Genomic DNA, 25,113 nt, shown 5'->3' on the forward strand with positions numbered 1-25,113 from the left:
TGATCCTTTGACTACTGGCAAAGCTGCTAAATCAAAATCTGTGAATAAAATTCACATCATAAGTTATATACTTATTTTAATTACTTTTAGACATGCTGCGAATATCTGCAAGGTGATTAATATAACCTGCTTTAATATAAAATCATGCTAATGGCAAAGAATATCTTTCTTGGGCTTTCTACACAGAGAATATAAATCCTTATTAATGAAAGAAAAAGCTTTTACATCAGAGTAGGATTACTGAACAAAAACTGCAGCAGATATATATATATATATATCTCAGAAATCATTTGCACATTAAGAAACTTACACATCCTGAATATACCTAGAGAATGTAGTTACATAGAAACACTATATATATATAATAAAGAAGAAGAAAAGTGAGGAAATTTACTCCTCACATTCCTCTAGATTATTACAGTGGATTTAATTTTTGAATGCAGGTATATTATAACCAGTTCTCCTGAGCTAGAAATTTATTAAGACTTTAATGTTTGATGTTTGAGCAATGACTTTTCTATTCTTCTTTACTTCTTTTCCAGTCCTTTTTAGCTGGAGGGAAGGGCCAATTTACTGAAACATCCATATTTACTTAATCACTATGCTGCACAATATCAATATTACCCAGGGAAGAATAATACATGCTAAATATGAGAGAAATTGGAAAAGCAATGTAACTAACCATAATTAAGGTGTGATAAGTAATAATAGCAAAGCATCACAAAAATAATTTGAATGCATTTTAATCTATTAAACATTCAGGTAGGTTATGACAGACTCTCACTCATTATTTGGAAGACAAATTATTTGATGTATCATGCGTCTTGTTGACAACAAGATCCAATACTTTCTGTGTCATATCCAATCTGCATTGTTAAGCTGTACAGCTGAGCCACCAAACTCAAATGGGGTGGAATACACAAAAATTAGACACATATAAGTGGCATCCCTCAAAAACAACTAAAAAGAAACAGGAAATTTAAGGATGCAAAATATCTGAAGGCAAAAATATCAAATAGTGCAGGTGAATCTCACTTGAGAAGAGTCGTCTTTAATGGGAGTCAAGGCAACCAGAGTGGGATTCATTTACAGCTTATAACCACCAAAATCTAGCTGGTTAAGATGCTTTAATCAGCACAGATGCAGATGGTATCCCTGAGACTAAAGAGCGATTCAGGTGTCCAACTGCTTGATATAGGATTTATATGTGCAATAGTGGAAGTCTGGACCATTTTACCTGCCACTGGTATCCTGGGTTTCATACTGAGGAGCAAGAAGAGTAAAAATGTCTCTGGAGTCTATCATCTTTCCCAACCCCTTGTAGTGGGCTTAGATCAACAGAGTGTTTCAAATGGCACGAGCAAAACTACTTTTAGGTAACTGAATCCCGTCCTACCCAAATGCCACCACCCTGCAATGACCTAATTACATGAACAGATGAGAGCATAGCAAAATCAGACGTTTCAGCGGTTTCCACACTCTTTTTTTCATAGTGGATAAGAAATGTGTCTACTAGACCATTCTGAAGAATTCTTTGAGACTCTGGAAAATCTCTGGAAGCACTTCCATAAAGCACCATTGCTAAGAAATTTGCCTTTCCAAGCAGGATCTTCAGCACAGATTTCAGATCAACTGATTGGACATACTCAAGATCCACAAGAAGGAAGTCCATCTGATAGGCAGGGCATGAAGATGGTACATGCCATGCTAGTCCATGATAAAAGGTGCTTTATTTCACTCTCCTTGCCCAGTTTCACCATGCCAGCTAACAAAACAAGACCTAAGGACCTGCTTCCTAAGGAGAAGTTGATAAGAAAGTCACACCATTGCTATTAGTTTTTATATGGAAGTGCATGGTGAAAAAAATTCTCCAAGCTGATCAGAAAAGCCTCAATACAAGGTAAAATAAGCATTATTTGAACAAGCAAAGCAAATGTTAACACATTGGTTCCAAATATGTTTTGCAGAACTGAAGTTTAAAAAAACACAACTAAACTGTTGCCAAAAGCAAAAAATAACTCTTCCCTACTAAGCAATTTGCTTATTAAACATTAAAAGTAGGATGCGTTCTTTTTTGGTTCTTATTTAACAGACTGGATTAAGAGCTCAGTGGCTCAAGCATAATAATTTCTATGTCTTTTCAGCTGAATTTACTATTTTATGTGGATCAAAACTAATCCTTTCCTTTTCTAAGGATTTGTAGATGTATGTCTCACAGTTCAGTAAATGTGACTAGTGGAGTATATATTTAGGAAACATTTTCTTTCTTTTTGTGTGCTTAGCTGTATCTAGCTTGAGTATTAACCAAAGTTATATGAACAGAGTCACATGAATGGGTTAAAATTAACCCATCATAAAGACCCACTGTCAATAAAAAGTTGAAATGAATTTTTATTAAGGTCACACTCAATTTTTTTAAGAGAATCAGACAAGAGTTTACAGAAGAAAAAAAAAAAACAACTGTGAGGGCTCCTGTTTTTTGCCTTTTGTTTTTTCCCAGTTTCAATTACTTTTTCTCTCTAAAACTTTAGAAAAAGATTCAAAGGAATTTCTACACTTAGTTCAAAGGCAGCTTTAGGTTCCAAATTTTACAGTCATAAATATGTGCGAGGGAAATTTTTGATTGATTGAAGTAGATTGCAAAGGTCCCTTCAAAAAGTTCAGAAATAAAAGCTGTGTTCTCTTCTGAAATTTTCTTGAAGATCTATATTTTTCTCTCACTAGCTTGGAATTTCTCTACATTAACCTGTACATTTCTCTCTTTCTTGACATGTATGTTTACAGGGAGGAAGAGAGAAGCAGAATTGCATATGCTAAAGCACAGCATCTAAGATGAAGGGGTTGTTTTGGTAAATAAAATAGTGCTGAGGGAAATGGCCAGTGTCACTGCAAAGCTGCACTACAGGGCCTCTTGTGACAAGCATGGGAGATTCCTGGTGACTGGTAAAACAGAAACACCAGACCCAGGAAGAGGAAGAAGACCTGAACAACTACAAAACAAACATTCTAATGTCTGAGGAGTTTATGGAGCAGATTCTCCTGCATCCTTTATCTGAGGCATATGATGGCCTCAAGGTGACTGTGTGCCAATTTAATAAATACCAATTTAAAGAGGGCAAAGTCTGTTTGAGCAACTTAATAGCTTTCTATGATGAGATGGTCAGCTATGCAGCTGATGGGAAAGCACTGGATGTCATTTACCACGTCTTTGCTACAATTTTCAGGGAAACTCAACAAGAGAAGAAGCAAGTCCTGTGTCTAGGATGGAATGCCATCAGGTAACAAAACTCATTGAGGAAGATCAGTTTTACAGAAAAGTGAGCAGTGAAGGTCAAGTGCTGGGCTGCATTAGAAAATGAGGTCAGCAAAATGCAGGAAGTGATTCTTCTGTACACAGCACCTGAGACTGCATCTGGAGTATTGTCTTTAGCCAGAAAAATATTCTGATTATTTTGTTCCTCTAGATGTCACACAATTAAATGTTCAACACAATTTTCTTCATATTATTCCAGGTTGTAAACACTGATACTAATTCCTGCACCAGTAGGAACCAGCCTGGTCTGGCTGGCTTGAAAGCAATTTTGCAGAAAATTACTCAGAGAGCTGGTGGACAACAAGCTGACCATGAGTCATCAGCGTGCCCTCAGGGGCAAAGGACACCAACTGCCTCCTGGGCTGCATTAAGAGCATCACCAGCACATCAAAGGAGGTGATCCTTTTACTCTGAGAGAATTCAAACACTGGCATAGGTTGTCCAGATAGGCTGTGTAGTTTTCATCCTTGGAAATATTCCAAATTTAACTGGAAAATTATCTGGGTGACCAGCTTTAGATGATACTGCCTTGAGGAGGAGAAATGAAATAAACTATCTCAGAGGTACCTTACATCCTCAAATACTCTGCAATTTTGAAAAGAATAATGTAGATAACAACATCAAAATCTTCAGCATGCCAAAAAATAGCAAGATTACCTCTTTCCTGTAACATTCATGTTCTGAAAACCATACAAGCAGCTTGAACAGAGTAATTGACTCAAGAAGTCAATAGGGTTTCTTAGAAAATCCGTTTCCACCGTACTGATAAAGCCTTTGATAAAACATGCCTTCATGGGCTTTGAAGCAGAGTTAATATGATTCTCTTTGAAGTGAAAAAGACTAGTTTAGTCTGAAAAAATATCAATAGCAAGCACAACCATTTCACCTGTGGTACTTAGTCATTCAACAAGCACGCTCATTCTGCTTCAGAAGATCATTCGTTTCCACAATCATCTTCCTGTCTAGGGAGTCAATAGGAGCTTTACCTGGAACAGATATGTTCTACCTCATGCAGCATGGACTGTACAAGAAAACAGGCAAAACAGACAAAATGCGCCCTTATCTGTTCTTGGGGGTTTTGGCTAATCTAAATCTGTAAATTAGACCATGGACCTCACTTAATACCTACAAACACTCCTCAAAAACCGAAACTCAACTGATACTTCTCTGACATTCTCCCTTTCAAAATAAACACTTCTACTTAGAAGTCACACTAAACTAAACTAAACTAAACTAAACTAAACTAAACTAAAATTTTTCTAAGTCCCCTAAACTATCTAAATAATTTCCTATAAAAATGACAACTTGGATGAACTTTTGAGTAGACAGGAGTTTCTTCAGCTAACAACAGTTTTCCACAAACACTTTATTGAAGGTGATCAGTTTATTTGTGATATAGGTAGGAAGAATGGGGATTAAAAACTACGATACAAATTTATTAGAAGCAGTAAGCCTAACAAATGAGTTTAAATTATTTCTGAGGATATTTGTCTTTAGCTCTTAATTTATATACTATGATTTTGTAGCCTACTAAATTCTGAATGCTCAATTCTGTAAGAATATGATTCCTGCTACAACTTGATATTAAGACCAATTAAGACCATAATGTCACATTATGATTTTAGTTTTTGAACTTCCTGCCAAAGCAACATGCTTCATTGTGAATCCCCCAAAAAACAAGGAAAATTGTTAATATGACACATTTTACATTTTATGATAGATGTTAATATGATACACTTTATTAAATAATGTATAGCTTTTCCATGTGGTATTTTTTATTTTTTAGAATAGGTATTGCATGTTTGAACATCTGTTGTTTTTACAGTAGGTATAATGTGATGTATTGCAAAGGAAAGACACTAATCCTCTTTTTAGGCAACATTTACATTGGCTTCTCTGTTCAGGTGATTCACTTGGAATACATGAATACATTGTCTGAACCTGCATGACTGATTACTCTGTACAGGAAAAAAAACGAGATCCAGGAGTTTATTATCCACATAGGACAACATATTTCATTGTAACAGATAATGCTATTAATTTAATGCTAGATAGTCTCACAGCAGCCATTTCTTCGCTTATATTTCAAGGAAAAACAAATGGGAGGTGAGAAATGGTGAAGAACTGGTAATTTGTGCAATACAAACAGCACGGAGGGCGTACACCATGGGGAAGTCAGAGAGGCAAGTGGAAAATTATGCTTGGACTGAAAATAAAATAGGGATAAGCAAAAGAAAGCAGAAAACAAATAGAAAATATAAGCAATGCTGGAGTTATTCAGGAAAAATAATTAATTTGATATAGAAGAAAAAGAAATATATACAATAGCATATTGGCAGAAGTTTTTTGCTAGACTACAACAAAAAAGTGTCCAAATAGAGACAATACAAACCTAATCAATAATTAAACTATGGGAGAAAAAAAAATAAAATTCAGAGAATTTTTTTCCTCTATCACTTTTGGGTAGGTTTTGCAAGTTAACAATGTGTTTGATGTTATCTCATACTTGCTCTTTTCATTTTCCCATTTTATATAGTTTCAGTGATCTTACTACTTCATTAACAATCTTTGTGGTTTTACCATTTTGGTTCCACTCCTCTGAACAGTAGAGAGGTGATACCCTCATATTTTGTCCATTATCTTCCAATCTAATTTGTAGTTATTTCTCTTCTTCCATCGCTTTCCTGTACAGCTCATTTCCTTTGAATTGGTGTATTGAACCAGAGGCAATGGGCACAAATTGAAACACAGGAGGTTCTTCCTGAACAGTAGGAAACACTTTTTCACTGTGAAGGTGACCGAGCACTGGCGCAGGTTGTCCAGGGAGATAAGAAATCTCCATCCTTGAAGACACTCAGAAGACAAGTACACATGGTCCTCTGCCACCGGCTCTACGTGGCCCTGCTTGAGGAGAAATTGGACCAAATGACCTCCAGAAGTCCCCTTCCACCTCAATCACTCTGAAATTCTGTGATATCTTCTTTCCAATGAGTTTATTCAATCTTCCTTTTGCATTTTTTTCCATTTAATTTCTTTTATTAGGTTCTATGCCAGCATTTACTACTCTGTACACTGCTCAGCCCTTCTAACAACCATAAGCCTGATTCAGATTTAGGAGTGTTCCCAAAGCAATTGCTGAAGGAAATAGGTGCAATGAAGCTTCTGGAAAAAAGAAAATTATCTGCTAAAAATGTAATAGCCTAAACCGACTCCATGTGGTGGAACAACTGATCCAGTCTGAAGCAAAGTCTTCAAGACAGAGGACATATAGGTAAGACACCTATGTGAACATTTAAATCAACATTAAAACACTATTTTCTCTCTTTTCATAGGAGGAAGACTTAAAGAGTTTAATTCTACAGATGAAAGGCATCACATCATCTCAACTGAAGTTGCCCCTGTAATGTGAAATGCGGTTATTCCTTTGCTTTTGCATGAAAATGGTAACCAGTACTGTATTTATCCACTGAAATCCTATTTGCACTTTATTCTTCTTCCAGATCTTAATGTGATTTTACTTTCATGCCAAGGACTGAATCTTTAACTGGTATCTTGCTGGGTTTTCTAAAAGATTGATTTTATCTTTTATGCTTTGTCTCCCCATATTCTAATGAAAGAACAGTACAAAATTAAGTTGAATTCAACTGGGTATCTGAAGTCATACAAGAGGAATAGTACAAGAGGGGCCTGAATAATGAGGCTCCAGAACATCTTATGGGCATGAACAAAGTGTGGGATTCATGTCACCAAACCCTATTTGCACTAAATAGATGTCAATATGAGACCTAGCCAGTCTAGGCTCTCCCTGTTGTCAGTTTGGGAAGAAATTGGCACTTTGAGGAAACAGCTCATCTTTTCAGATGTCCACTTCAAAATAATATAAATTGTGCACTAGAAGTACCTTCTTTTCACTTTGACTATAAAGGGAACACAATGGAACTAGCTTAGATGTAGATATTTACAAAGTTGGCATCAAGACTTTTTCAGCTGAACCCTTCAAATTCTGTTGTAGTGTTGGATTTGCAGTTAAAATTTATTGCAGTCAAAGGATTTAAAGGTGTTAATATATTTCCTAAGCCTTGCTAAACAGTATCATTTAGGAGGTGGCATGAAGATATTTTAACAAGATAATATGCCGCATAAAAACCCTTGCAATGAAAAGCATAAAGTTACTGAAATGAATTAGTACATTCTTCAGAAACTCATTTGGCACAAGAAGTTGTGACTCTGGTCTTCATTTTCTAGTTAAGCATCATTTTCTGTTCTCTGCATGTTTCTTGACTATTTCTAAACAGTGTTATGCTTCAGAGCTTAAAAATCCCTTATGTCAATATAATTTTGCACTTACTAGAATTGATTTTGTTTTATGGGTAATGGTCCAGAAAAAAGAAGTTTCTTACCATGTCTACCACAAAAGCATCTTAAATGTTCAGAAAAACCTTCAGCATTGTGCTACAGCAAGCACTGCAGAAGGAGACACACTTCCTAGGTCAGAACATTCCAGCTAAATCTTTGATCAATTAATAAGTCCACAGGAAGGCGACATGCAGAGAAATACTTGGCTTTGTACCCAAAGAAATTAGAATGCAAATCCTGATAAACAGAGCCACAATTTGAAGGCTGGTGTCCTGAACCACAGCAGGTTAGAAAGGCCTGTTCTAGATGAAGAAAATTAAAGGTCATGTTTATCTTTTTGTCAAAAAAAAAAAAAAAAAAAAGCTTTGGCAATGCAAAAGTCCAGCCTTTGCAAATACAACATAAGTTTTCACTTCTCTTTCATTTTCACAGATGCACCACCTCCTGTAAATCTCTCTTCTAATCCCTTCAAACACTAAACTAGTGATCTGTGTAACCTCAGCTGCGTGACAGTGAAAACCGTCCTCTTGCAATAATACTTGCAGATTATACAAACTCTCTTCTGGGCTTGCCATCAAAGAGAACAAAATGGAGAGGAAAAATACAAGAGGTATCTTCATAACAGATGACTGAAAAAAGAGAATATATACAAGGTCACTTTGTTTAAAGAACTGTGAGGGATATCACAGCTGAAATCTTGTACTAGGCCTCTTGGAATCACAACTTCCTGGATCCGAAAATAATTTCTTCTTTAGTCTCCTTCTCTTCACCAGTCTTTACATTCAAAAAAGGAAACATCATTTGGCCTAATTTCTTGCTTCACTTCAGCAAGGATTTGTGTAGCTCTTTTTTAGTTAAATGTTAACTCTGAAGTCACTAGAACCACCTGACTTATTTAAAGTTTATTAAAAAGTAATCCGTATTCCTTGTTAAAAAATCTAATAGCCTAGGCATATTAGGAATAATTAAATTCCAGTAGGAGCTGAATCAGGACTCTTGCTGCACATAAAGTATGCAATTTTGGATGAAAAACTCTTACTAAATTTTTCACGGTGCTAGTAACAATTTAAATCTGCATGTAAAGCCCAACCTCCATAAGAAATGAAACAGCACAATAAGAAAACCACCCTAGTAGTATTGGAAAAATGCCTTGGTTGGATTGGTATTTATTCTCTACAGAAAAAAAAGGGATACTACAATAAAAATATTCTTAACCTGAATTTATGCTTCAGCACACTCTTACATTTTACTATTGGAGTCTGCAAAGTTTCAATGTTTGTGTGTATTGTTCAGTTCTCTGAATCATATTGAAAGTAAGGTGATTTTACCTCCAGCAGCAAGCCAACCCACTACAACACATAACAGAAGTAAAACTAAATGACAGAACTTCACAGCCTGATGATGGGCACAAGAAAATCAACACACAGAGCAGTTTACTAGAAAAAAGAATCTGCATAACTACATGAAATAAATACTGGGCCATTTCAGACCAGCATGCTCAGATCACAGAATTTACTGCTTGCAGCAGACAGGTTATAAAGGTACATGTATTTTCTGAGACTGCTGACTAGTCTCAGAAAATACATATACCTTCTGCAATCTCCTCACAATTCTCCAAAGCAGAGTAATAAAATATTCTATCATAACTGTCCTCATGGCATAATCAAACAAAAATAATTTTGATAAAGTTAACAATTGCAGTGAAAAGGTTAATATGTTTTCTTTATATTTATACCTTCAAAAAAAAAGTCTTTTTTTCCTCACCAGAAGAATGGGTGACCTCCCCTTAGACTTGAATAATTACAGTTTATTAAACAGGCTCAAAAGAAAAGATGGAATTTCATTTCTTAGTGCCCAATTAAAACACGGATATGACTCTTATGGAAAACATTTTAAAACCATTTCCTGCATATAAAAGCAAAGTATCACAAAAGCATTGGCATGGCTAAAAGCTTCCATAATTGTCATCATGACAAAAGAGTGATGAATCAAAATACTTTTAAGATGACTGGGATACGCAAAAACCTGGAAAATTATTCAGAAAGAAAATTATTTCATACAAATTCTTCAAAATAGGACACACTATATATATGTAACAGTGTCATGCCCCTACCACATGAATCAAATTCCATGATTTGATTTGATTCCAAATTCCAAAAAATGTCAGATACAAGAAAGAGTACACAATTTTGGTTCTTCCTGACACTTTCACCCTGATAAATGCACATAATAATAGAATAATGGAATTGTTTAGGTTGGAAAAGACTTTTAAGATCATCAAGTCCAACCATAAACGTAACCCTGGCAAGTCCACCACTAAACCATGTCCCTTGTTGCCTTATCTACACGTCTTTTAAATACCTCTAGGCATGGTGAGCCAACCACTTCCCTAAGCAGCCTGTTCCAGCATTTGACAACCCTTTCAGTGAGGAAATTTTTCCAAATGTCCAATCTAAACCTCCCCTGGCACAACCTGGGGCTATTTCCTATTGTCATATTGCTTGATTCTTGAATAATCATTTTGATTACTGTAAAGGTTTCTTAATAATTACTTTTTCAAAGCAATTGAAAAAGAAAAAAAATTTAGTGCTGGTTCTGCAGAAGACTAATCTTTGTTTTGATATGTGGTTATCTGTACTATTTAACCACATACAAGCATAAAATAAAATCTCTGGAGTCTTCCATTATGATTTCTATATGACTAATATGACATTTTTATGTGATCATCATTTTGATGAATTATTTTAGTAAAATGTTTGTGACACAAGAGAACTGTAATAGGTTTTAATTATTGTTTTGTTAGAGGAAGAATATGAAGACGTGTCAAATTGTCTGATGATTAACTTTGCATGGCATTTCTAAAGTGTTATAATCTTCCTCTATCTTTGGCTTAACAACATTTTTTTAAAATCCCTATGTATGCCTATGTTTTACAGAGAAATGCCATCACACAACAAAGAAAAAAGTCTCATATGGGCTGCAGGCTCATGAAATTCCCTGTTTAAAGAAGGTTAAATTTTTCTTACTGGGGTGTAACAACAGGCTAGTTTAAATAGGCTAAATTTATGTGGTATGTTACACCACTAATTCTGTTTTTAAAAAAATAAAAAAGAAAGAAGAAAAAACATAGATTCTGTAACCATTGAGGAGTAAAAAACAGCAACAAAAACAAGAGATGATGCAGTGCTACTGCTTCCTTTATGGAGGGCTGAACTTCCTGCAGAAGGATCCTACCAGACCGCTTGAGAAAGGCAGATGACTTCTGCTGACATAGGAGGATCCTGCAGCCAAGCAGGTACCTCTGCACTGGGATGGGTCACAGAGGCTCACATTGATGAGCTTGGAAAATCAGGCCAAGAGATGCCATCATGCTGAGCCAAATGAGAGTTAAGGGGATGTACCAGCCAAAGGAAGACTCCAGCATCCCAACTATAGGAAATGGTATCCAGAGGAAACCTTATTCCCAAGACCTTTAAGACCATCAAGTCCAAACATGTTAACACTTGACTCGATGATCTTATGGTACCTGCTTGTTGGAAGCCTGCATGCTGAGAATTTTAAACTTTCTGTGCTAAAGGTACAGATCCACAAGAGAACATTGCATTTGACCTGATGCTGTGAAGAAGGCTTCCAAAATTGATTGATAGTACTGGGATTACAGGTGTGTAGTTGTTAGAAGTGTGTAATATCACAGGTTGAAAAACTTAGGGTTTGGGATTTTAGAATATAGAAATAAATATGAAGCAAGATGGAGGTTTTAGGGTGGAGGCAGGTTGCTCTTCTTTACCTTCTTCTTCCTTCTTCTTCATGGGTTTGGGTGAATGGACAGAAAAGTCTGAATTGCAGGCTTCCAGGGATCAGTTATTGGGTTAAAAGGGAAAATAATCTAGGCGTCCTTTCTTAATTGGATAGTTTAGTCTTAAAATACCTAGTAACAAGAGATTGTTAGACATTTTGTGCCTTGCTAACAAAAAACTGCAGAACTCATGGTTGTGAGACCGTTTTACTGATAAGAAATAATAAACACCTGAGTCTGAACATGAACATCTCAAGTGCTTTCAATCCAGACCCAGAGAAACCAATATCTGCTAAAAGGCTAAATTCGGTACTTTTTCACTAAAGATTTCTGGAAATCAAAAATTCATTATTCAGTCCAAAACTGACAAGCTAAAAGCAAATTTTGCAGGTGGAAGATGTTTTACTGCATTTCTTAAAATTCCGTACTTGATATTTCCATAGAATACTTAGTATAGATGTTTATGTAATAAGCTCTTCCTCCACATGGGCACCAAAATTGGCATTCTTCAAAGGGCACATGCACTCATGAACGTAGAAATGCAATGAAGGTTAGAAGATTTAAATCACAGTGTGTGCTTCCAAAACAAAGGACAAATCTTTCAAAAATACAAACACTTAATGCTTACTTTTATGGCCAGACTCCAAACTGGTCATGTTGACTTGTTGAAGGAGCAGGAAATTTTGAGTCCCAGTTCTGTATCATGGGGCAGCTCTACTTGAATGCTCAGCAATATATTGTAGCTAGCAGATTACAGCAAGGGAGGAGAGGAAACAAACTGGAAAGAATAAAAGCAGGTTACATAACAATAAACACAGTTCTCCAGGACTTTCTACTCTGTGCTGTGGCTATTGATCTGCTTATTTTTCCCAACACAATTACACTAGGCCCAGCCAGGTGGAATACAGGCATGTGGGATGAACAGCTTCTATTTACTGCAGTTATTTTCTCTTGCAATGCTATCAACAACTAGGTCTTGCCAAAAGAGTTATCAGAGGTATTCTAGCTCATCTTACTAACATCCACAGCATCCAGGAGACTATATTGTTATTTTCTGGTTGGTAATTTTTTTTTTTTTCATTTTCTTAACCTAAAAGCTTTCGGTTAACAACTGTGTTTACATATTGCCAGATCCCAACTGTTTTAATTAATTGCTGAAATTGTCATTCCTTTTGTCATTTACACAGCTAGGAAAGTCAAAGTTAGGTGTCATTGCTGTAACACAACATATTTGAATCTGGGTAATTAAGAGCTGTAGAAAAAATAAATTTTATGAGGAATTAAAATTTTTTCTCTGGCTTCACTCACAGGGAAAGGAGGGCAGACTTTTCTTTTTTTAAATAAAGCAGTTTTTCTGGTGTTGAAGAGGATATTGTTGTATATAGACCCATTAGTGAAATGCAATCCTCTAAACCATCCCTGGCTTGTTTGCAGACAGGACGAGTCCCATTAACTCTCCCAATTAAAAGAGAAAAATCATGCACATTCTCCTCCTCTATTCACTGTAAATTCTCATAAAGGAAAAAAAAATCAACCCTGCCAGCTCTTTGAACAGGTTGAAATAGCACAGGAAAATTCTGAATTTGCAGCACTGAAAAGGTCCTCCTTTCATGAAATCACTTGGATGCCTGCCTGTACATCAGAAGATCCTGACCCTGTGTGCTGGGTTTGCCCGGCAAGGTTTTGGCAGTGGCAGGGGCTACAGGGATGTCTGTGAGACACTGCCAAAAGCTTCCCCATGTCCAACAGAGCCAATGCCAGATGGCTCCAAGATGAACCTGCTGCTGGCCAAAGCTGCGCCCATCAGCAACAGCCCATCAGCATCTCTAGGACAACAGACTTAAGAAGGAGAAAAGAAAAACCAAACCCACAGAACAGTACAGAAGGGAGTGAGAATATGTGAAAGAAACCACGCAGCAAGAACCAAGGTCAGTGGAGGAGTGGGAGGAGGTGCTCCAGGTGCCACAGTAGGTTTCTGGCAGGAGTTGTGGTCCCTGGGAAGGACCCACACTGGAGTAATTTGTGAAAGGGACCTTACAGGGACAAGAGATAGAGAACTCTGAGGCAAAGTTCAGTCCAGAAGGGAGGGAGAGGTGGTATTTTTAAGATTTCATTTTACTTCTCATTTCCATACTCTAGTTTGATAAATAATTTCCCCAAGTCAAGTCTGTTTTGCCCATGGCAGTAATTGGTGACTGAACTCTCCCTGTCCTTACCTCAAGCAATGAGCCTTTCTTCATGTTTTCACTCCCCTGCCCAGCTGAGGAGGGGAGTAACAGAGCAGCTTCCCTGGGCAGCTGGCATCCAGCCAGGGTCAGCCCACCACCCCCTGGCATTTCCATGAATCTCCTGATGCCTGCTCAGAATACAGCTCCATAGCACCCCAAGCTGACCTGAGGTTCAGTGTAGTATCACTGCCAACTAGCTGTGCTTCCTCATGTCCTTCTTTGTTGGTGGCTTCTGAAGATAACTACGTTAAATTACCTAAATTTTTGGGGATTTTGCCAAATCAGTTTCCTGAACAGATCCTTTACCTGGTCACTAGTGCTGGTTCCTTTGCTTGACACAGGACAAGACCACGTGGCCAGAACACAGGACTAGCCAGGCCTGGATTTACAGCTCACAGCACTATAGCACACATATGCTCAAACTGGATTTAACCAAGTAAATCTGGGTACTAAACACAGTCCAGTTCCAACAACAGGAAGATTTGGATCTGCTTATTTCCTGAGAGGGGAAGTACTTGAAGTGAAAGACCAGAAATGAAGTGCTGAAAAGATCAGTCTTTTATTTCACATCTGCATGCAACACCTTGGAAAACAGGAGAGAGCAATGCATTAATGAAAGCTGCAGATAAGAGAGCCACATAAGCCAAAGCCATAAAATGCATAAAAAACCAGCTGATTTTGAAAAGGGAAATGATAAATATAGGATGACATTTAGCTGAAAGTACAAAATGCAGGGTTAAATATAAAGAGATGACTATTAATTAGCTCCAATTTCAGGTGTGATCTCTTAAAAGCAGGGGGATGGAAAAGTCATTACATCATTAATGGATTACAAGATGTGTACAACTCCCAAATCCAATACAGCTATGAAAAAAGACAAAGTAACAAAAAATGCAGGAGAAACTGGGAAATATGAATGCCATTGGACAAGCTCATAGTGAAATTCTTGGGTTTTTAATTTTTTTTTCAGTTTGGTCCATGTTCATGTAAGAACAGCGCAAGAGTGAAAAGCTGGATTTCATACGTGGACAAGAAGCCTTTTTTCGCTTTTCCTTAGGGAAAAAATAATGACTTTAATATATCACCTGCCTTTTGTACAGTATCTACCTTAATCCAAATGAGACCCCAGTGAAGGTGAACACAACAAATGCTTTGCCATGACAAGTTTGGCAAGCAGTGTGTGACACCAAACACATCATCTGCAGTGAATGCTGTCCTTCCTGCAGACAGTATAAACTGGGGAAACCTGACAAATATCTTCTATAAGGAAAATACTGACATATCAGAGTTGAAAACTCAATCATCACCTGCATTAGCAGATACATGACTATTAAAGACAAAAACTACTTTGCAGTTCCATGGCACCTAATGGAAGAGAAATTGATTTGTCAAGAGTCACAGAGAAACAAAACTCGAACCTGCTGATTTTCTGCCATAAAAGTAACCATCACTATCCAAACAAAACTCCCGTTCTAGTTCCCTCATCACAAGAAAGATATGAACAGTTTTAAATATTAAGGGGGTAGCAATCAGTGTTTGCATCCACTTTTGCCTGCATAACTTTTAACAAGCATCTGCAGACCATTTTGGTTTGAGAGCAAAACAGGATCACAAAATTATTAGGGTTGGAAAGGACCTCTGGAGATCATGTACTCCAAAACTCTGGCAAGGCAGGGTCCCCTAGAACAGATTACACAGGAGTGCATCCCGGTGGGGTTTGAATGTCTCCAGAATGGGAGATTCCACGGTGTCCCTGGGCAGGCTGTTCCAGGGTTCTGCCACCCTCAATGTAAAGCAGTTGTTCTCATGTCGAGTTGGAACTCCCTGTACTTCAGTTCCTGGCCATCGTTCCTCACCCCGTCGCTGGGCACCACTGAGAAGTCTGGCACCATTCTCTCGGCACTCGTCTTTGGGGTACTCATAGGCATTAATCGATCCTCTCTCAGTCATGTCTCCACACTGAACAGGCCCAGCTCTCCTCTCTCCCTCTCCTAAGATGCCCCAGACCCCTCACCATCTTTGCGCTCTTGCGCCGGACCCTCTCCAGGAGGAGAGGAGCCTCTTGCACTGAGGAGTCCAAAACCGGACACAGCACACCAGACGTGGCCTCTGGTTACCAAACTCCCCACTCCTACATACTCCCGGTGTGACCACAGCCCGCTGATCCCGCCGATCCCGGCCCCGCTCCCTCCCCGTCCCGCCTGCGTCTCCCTGCAGCCCCCGCGGAAGCGCCGGGTCCCGGTGCCGGGGTCCAACCTCGGCCGCGGAACACCCAGCGCGACTGCCTCATTAGAAATCCTCCCTGCCGTTCTCCGCTGCGCCTCACCCACACCTTAGACTCTCTCTTTTCCAGCTACAGTGAGGCACTGAGGAAGAACAACGGCCGCTCCCCGCCTCATAGCGGGTCGGCGGGGCATGTTGTCTTCCCTTTGTGATCAGGCGCAACTTGGGCAGCTCAGCGCCGGGGAAGGCCCCCGTGCTGCGGGCGGCGCTGACGTGTCGGTGGGAACGGCGGCGGCCCCGGCAGCACCATGTGAGTGAGGGACGGACGCGCTGACGTGCAGTCCGGGGGTCCCGCAGCCCCCGCGCTCCCTCACCTAGCCCTCACCCTCTGCTCTCTCCACAGGTCCAAGGTCACCTTTAAAGTGACGCTCACCTCGGACCCCCGGTTGCCTTACAAAGTGTGAGTGCCGGCGCTGCGTGGGGCGGCGGGAAGTGAAGACGGGGCACCTCGCGGGTGGGCTCTGAATGGGCATCCCGGCGGGGCATTCCCACAGCGGGAACGGCGCTTGTCTCCCTCCCTCCTTCCGTGTGGAGTGACAGGCGGTGGCCGTGGTTAGCCCTGCTCTCGGGGCTCTCCCGCTTTGCCCCGCTGCCATGTGTGTCGTCCCAGAGTCGTTCAGGTTTGAAAAGACTTCTGAGATCACCGAGTCCAACCTTTGCCCGATCACTGCCTTGTCAGCCAGGCCATGGCACTGCCGGCCGCCTCCAGGCCTCTCTTGAACAGCTCCAGGGACGGTGACTCCACCCTGGGCAGCCCGTTCCAATGCTTGACAGCCCTTTCAGTGAAAAGTTTCTCCTGATGTTCCACCTGAACCAACTCTGCCACAGCTTGAGGCCGAGTTCTCTCCTCCTGGAGGGGACATGCCTATGGAACTTAATCGCACACCTCCTGAGACTTGCCACACCTGCTGACACTTACAGGTGTTCCTGTTCTCTGCTAAAAAGGCTTCGCTTGAAGCATCTCACACACCCCCGGGAACTATTTTCCCCCCGAATAGAGCTTGCACAGCTTTGGCAAAAGTATCTCCATTGGTAAAAGTGAAGTTCCAGTCAGTAGTTTAAGAGCAGATAAAGTTGCTTTTCAGTTTGTTTTGGCAGCCACGCATTTACTTGTGTTGTGATTTCAGGTTAAGCGTGCCTGAGAGCACACCTTTCACAGCAGTCCTCAAGTTTGCTGCAGAAGAAGTAAGTAAAGAGTGATGATGTTGGTTTTTAACATTTTGCATGTTCTTGAAAGCTAAAGGTTTTTTAATTATAAAAATGCAGTGGTTACTTCAGCTCAAGGAACTGCTGTTGGTCAAAGATGGTCACAAGCTTTACTGGTCTCAGTGGGGGCCTGGCAGAACTTGCAGAATCCTAAACTTAGTGATCCTTGCTCAATTTATGCATCAGCAGATGGCATTGAGGTGATAGCTGGTATTGTAATTAACTATTTTATGGCAGTGATTTAAAAATTTGTGACAGTGAAGAGAATTAAAAGGAAATGCTGTTGGTACTTAATACTGAAATTTCTTATGTGGGATATCAGAAAAGTTCTTCAGAACTATCAGTAAACGCTTTTCACATTCAGTTCTAGTAATCTCTGACTTTGGAAGACACAGAGTTTTTGATTGTGGAAGGTATTGAGATCAGCCATATGGAATAGAATAAAAAAAGTCACTTAAGGGAAAATGTGGATAGTGTGTTCTTTGGTTTCTGTGTGTTGATCTTTCACATGGAATCCTATATCATTAGTTCTTTAAATTGCCCACATAATGTGTTTGAAGAGATGTATCGTGCTGTTTCAGATTAAGCGCACAAAGATTGAGAGACATTCACTGGATGTAAACAGTGAAATCAAATGCTCAGAAGCATGATGAGTCCCTTCATCTAACTGGCAGAAAATCAGCTGAGAGTCTGTTCTTGCAATTCTCCCTTTCTTTAGGAAAACTTGGGAAGTTTTGGGTTATTGAAAATTTCTTTTGTTTGAGCATTGCAATTGCAATAAAGTAGTTAAGAAGGATAAGAGACTCCACATCTTGAGTCTCCTTATGTTTTTGCTGTTACACTGTGATGTGACAGAAGTTATTAGGGAAACACAGCTTGTGGGGGGAGGTCGTGGATTGGTTTTGTTGTAAATTTGCTTGGAGAGAACATTATACAGAATATTACTTGCTGTTAAAGATACTAGATTATTTAATTGGGGGTTTTTACTATGTTTTCCCCAGTTATTTTTATTTTATATTAATACAGCTGTGCCAACACAGCCCATAAATAGAGACCTAGACTGAAAGTCTAACAAGCAAGTATGAGGTACCAGAAATGAGTGTGGCTGAGTAGTTGGGGATGTTGAAAGGGAGGTGCTATTTCTGGTGGGGATTGCCATTAAACCTGTTAACTTCACCTACTCATGGAACCTAATGTTAATTACTGATAGAGTCATCTGAGTAATGGATTTAGAGAATCTTTATTGACTTAAATGTTCACGTTTAGGATGCCATTCTTTCAACTGGTGTGAGTATTTTGAGTATCTATGGGAGTTTGACCTCAGGCTGTTCTGGATCAGCACTGAAGCATTTTGCATCTCTTTGAGACCAGGCAGAATGAAGTGCTTTGTTAGCAAAAAATTAAAAAAAGACTGTTAAACTCTTCCTCAGTAATGAAGCCCCTTGTGAACTGGCATTGAAATGAATGACAGATAACTTTTGTGTTATATGAATGATTTTTCATTCTTTGAACTGCATAGCTCAATATTAACTTATGTAGTGGGTTGTGATTCAAGAACCAGTTTCACAGCACCTTAAGTTATACATATATGGAAAAGATCAAAATTTGGGCAAAGTTGTTAGCTGTTCTCCAGGGGAAGTGCATTATCCTCTCTGTGATTAAAACTCTCAGGGCAGAGAAGTGTTTAAGTTCTGGCTATTTGGCCTTAGCCAGTTTCTACTGAGACATCTCTCCAAAACTTAAAATTTGCCAACTCATAACCAGACTTGCCCTAGTTAGAAAAAACCTCATTTATAGTGAGTGGTATCTATTGGGTTTTTTCCTTCATATTTTAGAGCTACCTGGTACATGTCTCAGGTGTACGTTTGCACAGCAGTTAGAAAAAAATTTCCATTACATTTGTGGAATTACTACTAAAATAGTCATCCATTTCCATTAAAGTTATTTATATCTATAAATCTCAAGGACCATTTTTCTGATTTTTTTGTATGTGAACCAGCTAAAATTATGAATTTAATATTACCCATATATTTTCTGCTTTAACTATGTGTCTTATGTTGTTTTGTCGTACTCTTACTTCCTTTAGTTCAAAGTTCCTGCAGCAACAAGTGCCATTATAACAAATGGTAAGAATATAGTTTATATATATTTTTAATAGTTTTTGTATTGATGTGTCAGTGAAAGTTTATTGATAAAATCAATACTGTCTCATGTTTCACAAACTCTTCTTACTGCAAATTGAATGTAATAATATTGCAGCATTATTTAAATTTCTTATGCATGGGTTGAAGATACTAAACCACTAGTTCAGTTTTGTCCAAATATATAGCTTGGACTTCTCTATGCTGAAGCTTTCTTGTCAGTTCCTATTTTTTGGCTATAGGAAATAGCTGCATGATGACTGATGTAATAGTTGTATCTTGCTGGTATGTTTTTTGAGCTGCAAGTTTAATGTAATAAATTGTATAATACATGTCTGTTACATCTTCTTTTTTCTCTTTTTTCCCTTCTTCCTAGATGGTATAGGAATAAACCCTGCACAGACAGCAGGTAAGTTACTGTGTATGAATCTCAGTATTTAAAACTTGTTATTTTTCTCTCAGTCTAATGTATTGCACATGAGGTTGTATTACATTTTAGGTTTTGTCCTCTTAAATGGGAGGAGCATTACCCAGTAGTTGAAAACTCCAGTCTTTGTAGCATGTGAAAGGTTAAATCCAAAAAACAGTGGGGTTTTTTGTTCAGTGTTTATTTAGTTCTGCAAAAAAGTGGCAAGCTTCTGATCTTAAGAGCTTTGCATTTAAGGTGCAGCCTGAAGGCAATACAGTATTACATGGTGCTGCAGTAATAAGTAACTGCTGCATTTCCCCCCCCTGCTCTATCTAATTCAGTAGCACTTGCTGTTCTAGCAGCACTTGTCATTAGATAGGTTAAAAAAAGTAAAGAGTTTTAGAGCAGAAACTCCAGGGGCTTTGGGGAGTGTGTTTTCAGAAGAGTTGGAGTGGAACTAGGTGGTCATAAAGGTCTCTTTCAAATCAAACCATTTTTTGATTCTTGCTGATCACTCTCTTGGTCTCAGCAAGGGGTTCCATGTTAGAAATCCCTGATTTCAGATGTCAAGGCTATGAGAGAAGAGTTTATCTCTGTCACAGGAAAGTGTGAGGCCCTTTCCCATCACCTCCTGTAATACATGGAAACAGAGTATAGAGGTTGAATTGTACCAGTAATGGCCTGCTGTCCTAAGGCAGATTGTGTGGACTTGTTCTTGAAAAGCTATACTTTTACACTAATTGGGAAATAATTACAGTACTCTAATCTTAAACCATTTGAGAAGAGAGTGGAACACAGTATCTTGATAGAAAGATATGAACATTTCTTACCTAGTAAGTACTAGTAAAAATGGCTGTGCTGCTTATGGAATCCAGTCATCCAGTGAAAACAGAATAATTTTACTCCTACTTGCAAACATGATGAATGGTTGATGGAGACTTGTTGCTGTTTTGGTTTTTGCATGAAATCCGTCATCCATCCATCTCTCATTTATGCCCTTTGACTGCCAGTCATTACTGAAGGTACCACAGGAAAAATAACGATGTATTATCAGCACACCTTGCTGTGTAAACTGTAGAGTATAAAGTGAATCTTTGCATAGCACAGAACAGTATCTGATGGTGAAAAAAGCAGTCGTTTGACATTAGTTTGGGGAATTTTTTTGAGCTGTAAAAGAAACCACTGAAGTATAGAGACCTTTTTCTGAGGTCTGTGATTGCATCAACAACATTTGAAAATGAAGATCAAATAAGTATTTGGCTTTCTGCTCCACCAGAGACTTCTGTCCTGCCTTAGTACACCTGGATTATGATTTCACAGGTGTACTGCCTCAGGCAGACTTCTCAGCTGATGCTGTCCTTATCATGATTCCCCTGACCAAATGCATTAAAAACAGATAATAAATCTAATAATTTACTTTAGTTACTAGATCATCACCAACACGGAAACCCACATTTTCACATGACCACTGATGAATACTTAGGCAAAATGGTAAAATTTTTTAAGGTATACTTAGGCTGTTTCCCTTCCTCAGCAGTATGCTTTCATTTTGTATTATGTAGCTTAAATTAGTTGTAGCTTAATCCTTTAAAGTAAGTGTATTTACAACTCCTTGACTGCTGAGTGAAGGCATCCATACAGTAGTTCATTGTTCTTGCAGCTGTCCATATTGAATTCCTGTCTCCAGTTGATTTGCTTTACCTCTCCTAAGCTCTTATAAATATTGAGGAAATATTCAGTAGTATAAGACAGCAGCACATGATCAAGAAACAGGTAAATTAAAAGCATCTAGATGCAAACTGTTGTCATCGCTGCCTTATTCTGCAGATGTAAAATTAGGCACATAGGTTATGGTTTTTTTAGCATAGGTGTTCTGGCAATGCTGTGTGATGTTGCCCTTAACTGGAACAAAATGAACCAGTCCACAATAAAACAAACCTCCAAAATCAACCCAAATAAAACAACCAGAATACAGCCTACACCAAACCTAGTGCTCAGACCAAAATTCTTCCTCAGTTTACAAGTAAACATACATAATTTAGGTTTCATCTTCTGTTCAGCCTCATTAATTAGTATCTCAAAATCTACTTTTTTTCCCTTCTTCTTTCTATTTTTTTTCATATATCAGAGTTCCTACAGATTTTGCTGTTACTTTACTCTTCAAAAACTTCCAAAATAAGATACATGGAAATAAAATTTTAGTAATCCCTGGGGATTTCAGAGGTTTTGTACTGTTGCACAATTTCCCTTCCTTTCTGAAAAAAGCACTCAAGTATGACTTTCATTTTCCTTACATGATTTCATGGAGCAGGGGAAATGAAAACTGAAAGAGCTAGGCTTACCACTTAATCCTTGTATTGATTTCAAGTTTAAATCCTTGCTAGTTCAGGGAGTAGTATGCTATAACTTTAATAAAACCAGTGTAATATTAATGATGAAGACAGACCAAGGTGAGGTGAACTACTATCTCCATGAGGTGCAGCTGAAGCCTGTTTTAAAGTGTTAAGAATTTTATAATGGCCATTACAAAAGGATGTTTCCAATCTAGAATAGTAAGGTTAGTAGGCAGTTCTTTCTTTTGCTGGTGAGACAGGTTTGCATTCAGTGGATTTTGTAGATCTCTTCAGTACCAGGTCTTGGCAGATCTGTAAGATCAGAATGTCTTCTGATAACATGTTATTTTGAATTGATTTTCTAAGGGTCGTTATGTTGAGTATATACAATGGTTTTGATCCTGATCCACTTATTGGAGTTCAGAAAAGGGTAGCTTTGTACAGACAATTTAAATGGATGTCAAGTATCTTAATCTTATTTGTGAGAGCACTCTGCATCTCTGGAATAGGGTGCTCAAGAGAAAAATAGAATTACTCTGTTTTAGAAGTTAATTCAAGGTTGAATAAGGAATCAAATATAGTTGATTCTGTGCAGTAGTAGTATGAAGTTAAAAAGTAAATATTCCATATATTAAGTAAATACATCACTTAGTGATGTGGTTTCATTTTCAAATGTTACATTTAATTTAAAAAAGCAACCTGAATATATTTTAAAAAAATCAACACATCTAAATATTAGAAACTTCTAATATTTATTATGTCTTCTTGAAAAGACTATGATAATTAAAGCAATACAGGAATAAATCAGAAGTTGAAAGGGATTTTTATCTTTTTCAACTAAATGAGACTAAAATCAGCTAAAATGAGACTAACTTATGTTTGGACATTTGGAGAACCTTTCTAAAAGAAAAATACAATTGAGGTTCTGAAGTTAGAAGTCGATAAATACTGAACCAAGGAGAGAGCTAAAAATGAATGAATGTATGAATGACCTCAAGAGAACAAAATAATTGTGGAAAAGTAAAACTTTGTTTTCTGTTCTTGAAATTATTATGGCTTATAAGTGAAATGAGGCATTTGAATGTGGAACTGCAGAGTTTGGAAGGCTGCACTTCGCAAGGCCTAGCATTTTCATTTAAAATAAAGAGCTCTTTGGAAAAAGAGAGGCAAGGTAAAATTATGTGGAAGCATGAAAACTTTATTTATGGCATGTCAGAGGAATTACCATGAAGCTGCTAAACACTGACTTAACACTGTTATACTTTAAATGTGTTTATTGAGGGAACATTGTATTTTCTTGGTTAGTAATACATCCTGTTTTCTATCTTTATTTAGGAAATGTGTTTCTAAAGCATGGTTCAGATCTACGGCTCATTCCCAGAGATCGTGTTGGGAGCTCATAACATCTCCTGAAAGCTGGGGAATAGGTGACATTGATGTGCAGCAGAGGTCTATTTATTTTGGAACTCCAAAATGCAACTGATGAATTGGACTTTTTTAGAGCAAGCAGAAATGACTTCCCAGTATTTGATTTTTTCTTTGGAAACAGATATAAAGGTTCATTTTCCTCTTAAAATACAATAACTCATGCACTGATTCTTCCCTGACGAGTAGAACAGGCTGATTGCATGTTATGTTGCTGTATGAAAGACAGACTTCTCTACAGGTGTTACTGACACCACAAGAGTAAACACAGCCACCATCAATACTATAATGATACTTAAAATACTGGATATTGTTGAGCCTACTTCATGAAAGGGAAAACTGTGTTGTGACGTTGCTACAAGGAAATTATTCCTACTGTGTGCTAAAAGTTGGGGGTTTTCCTGTATTTTTTTTTCCTAAAGTTTTTCCCATATTTAGGGGAACAGCTTTCACTTGGCTCAACTATTGATCTCAAGTAGAGGGGAAATTTCAGGAGTTTATTACTCAAATAAGTAAACAGCTGCCAAATGTTCCAAAGTAATTTTAAGATTTAATTGCTGCAAGTATTTGAGATAAAGGAGAATACAGGGATTTCTGTGTTTTAAGACTTCATTTTGACATCCTGTGAAGTTAAATTAAACTCAATTTCAGAGAATTTGTGAGACCTAGTCTCACATGAAGTGCCATCAGCTAGGAAGGATTGAAGTGTAATTTGGGAATGTGTAGACTGGTCAAATATGTCATTCCTTTTTCAGTAAACTAATGCTGGTTCTTTCCAGAAGTCTTGGTTTTGTTGCTGCCTGTTACATAGAAAGCAGGATACAACGCTCTGAAATATTTTTGTTCAGATTAGAAATTGCCATGTGTACACATCAGTTGTGTATTTTAAGTAGAGAAATTGCTGCTTTTCTTGAACTGGTTGTCTATGCTGTGATTTAATGTATTTGGCAAAATCTTACCATATTGCATTTTTTTCTGTTCTACTGAGTTGAACAGAAAGAACAATGGGTATTACAGTGCTTGGTTAAATGAGTATTCTCACAAATACAACTGTCCTGTGCAATCATCATGCTTTAGAAAGATGTTCAGATAATGTGTCAGATAATGCAGAAGTACAAAATGCCCTTCTAAATGGGTGCAAGCTGAGGAAATAAAACTCTCCAGAAATCAATATTTGCCTATAAACAGCTTCTAACTTTAAGGTAAACTGTAAAATTCTGTATTTTTCTTTACTTTAATAAACAATTAAATGAAAAAGTGCAAACGTTGTTCCTCTCCTATTCTTAGAGTTTGATAATAATTAAAAACTGTTCCTGTTAATTATTCAGCATGCTTTGGGATTAATTTTGAGCCAAAAGATAGTTATTATGCAGAATTCTACAGAACACTGCCCCAAAGGGCAGAGTGCCTTGTTGTTTGTTAGTCTAATGACACAATATAATTAGTATGAGCAAAATTAATTGCTTGTAATTTTTAGCTGCAAATGTCTTGACTGAATGCTTGAGAAAGCACCTCATATTGGAATACAGCAAACATTTTTTTTTTCCTGTCTAAAGGTGCAGTGTTTTTGAAAGGGAACCATGGTTAACTGCATTTTGAAACTAGGATGCTCTGATGTTTACA

General features: G+C 38.0%; 1 protein-coding gene across 1 annotated transcript; it reads left to right on the top strand.

Moving 5' to 3' along the window:
- Window positions 1–16,177: 16,177 nt before the first annotated feature.
- Window positions 16,178–24,754, top strand: UFM1 (ubiquitin fold modifier 1). The gene is made up of 6 exons (XM_059466274.1): window positions 16,178–16,226; window positions 16,320–16,376; window positions 17,104–17,161; window positions 19,269–19,308; window positions 19,700–19,732; window positions 23,401–24,754. Coding segments are annotated over exons 1-6 (258 nt in total). The 5' UTR covers window positions 16,178–16,224; the 3' UTR covers window positions 23,469–24,754.
- The last annotated feature ends 359 nt before the right edge of the window (window positions 24,755–25,113 follow it).

Source organism: Ammospiza nelsoni, chromosome 2, assembly GCF_027579445.1.
Source record: "Ammospiza nelsoni isolate bAmmNel1 chromosome 2, bAmmNel1.pri, whole genome shotgun sequence".
Classification (NCBI taxonomy): domain Eukaryota; kingdom Metazoa; phylum Chordata; class Aves; order Passeriformes; family Passerellidae; genus Ammospiza; species Ammospiza nelsoni.

What these genes read in the sequence shown, in the direction of transcription:
- UFM1 (XM_059466274.1), top strand. An exon ending in TCAAGTTTGCTGCAGAAGAA is followed by an intron (nt 17,162 to 19,268) that starts GTAAGTAAAGAG and finishes TACTTCCTTTAG; the next exon opens with TTCAAAGTTCCTGCAGCAAC. An exon ending in AAACCCTGCACAGACAGCAG is followed by an intron (nt 19,733 to 23,400) that starts GTAAGTTACTGT and finishes ATCTTTATTTAG; the next exon opens with GAAATGTGTTTCTAAAGCAT.